At 42.3% G+C, this 975-nt stretch overlaps 1 protein-coding gene across 1 annotated transcript; it reads left to right on the plus strand.

The window, feature by feature from the left end:
- On the plus strand, window positions 1–975 carry LOC127430909 (olfactory receptor 6N1-like). Its single transcript, XM_051681051.1, has one exon. The coding sequence runs from the start codon at window positions 25–27 to the stop codon at window positions 973–975; it is 951 nt and encodes a 316-aa protein (XP_051537011.1). The 5' UTR covers window positions 1–24.

Raw genomic sequence — 975 nt, forward strand, 5'->3', positions numbered from 1 at the left:
TCTGCATGCTTACACATCACTACAATGAACACCAGCGGGCCGGTGGAATACTTTATCCTTGAAGGACTGAAGGATAATTACATGCTTCCCGTTTTCTTCATTGTCTATGTTTTTGTTTTTAGTGGAAACAGTCTGATCATTTACCTTGTTAGAACTGACCCCAAGCTCAACACCCCTATGTATTTCTTCCTTCATAATTTGTCCTTCTCTGACATTGTGTACATATCAGTGACAATCCCCAACATATTATCAGTTTTTCTGACTGAGGTTAAGACCATTTCTAAAACAGGTTGCTTTGTACAGATGTACTTCTTCCTCTCAGCTGGAGTGACGGGACGTGCTTTACTGACTGTTATGGCTTATGACCGATATGTAGCAATCTGCAGCCCTCTGCGGTACACAACTATCATGACCAAGCAGGTTTGTCTTCTGTTGATATTTGCTTCTTGGGGTTTTGGGGCTGTCACAGTACTGCCTTCAGCTATCTGGGCTACTCAGCTGCCTTACTGTGGGCCTAAAATAGTTAAGCACATGCTTTGTGATCACTCATCAGTAGTGATCCTTGCCTGTGCTGACACCAGCAAGAATGGCATTGTGTCTCTCTCAGCTGCTCTCTTTTCACTTCTCAGTACATTCTTCCTTATTTTAACATCATATATCTATATTGGCAAAGCTATCAGAAGAATGGGCACTGCAGAGCAGCTTAAAGCTTTAGGCACTTGTGTGTCCCACCTGATAGTGGTGTGTATCTCATATGTGTCAGCCTTGTGTGTGTATATCTCCTATCGAGTAGCTAAATTTGACCCAGATGTTCGTATAATCATTGCTGTGGTGTACTCTGTGATTACACCCCTGTTGAACCCCATCATTTACAGCTTGAGGAATAAGGAGCTTCAAGATGCCATGAAGAGAGCATTTAGCAGATTCACTGTTGCCTCAAAAACAAGGAAAACAGTGTCCACTATATCATTTTGA

Source organism: Myxocyprinus asiaticus, chromosome 40, assembly GCF_019703515.2.
Source record: "Myxocyprinus asiaticus isolate MX2 ecotype Aquarium Trade chromosome 40, UBuf_Myxa_2, whole genome shotgun sequence".
NCBI classification, from domain to species: Eukaryota; Metazoa; Chordata; class Actinopteri; order Cypriniformes; family Catostomidae; genus Myxocyprinus; species Myxocyprinus asiaticus.

Bases quoted from the DNA above. Each gene is read 5' to 3' on its own strand.
- LOC127430909 (XM_051681051.1), top strand. From the start codon at position 25: ATGAACACCAGCGGGCCGGTGGAATACTTTATCCTTGAAGGACTGAAG.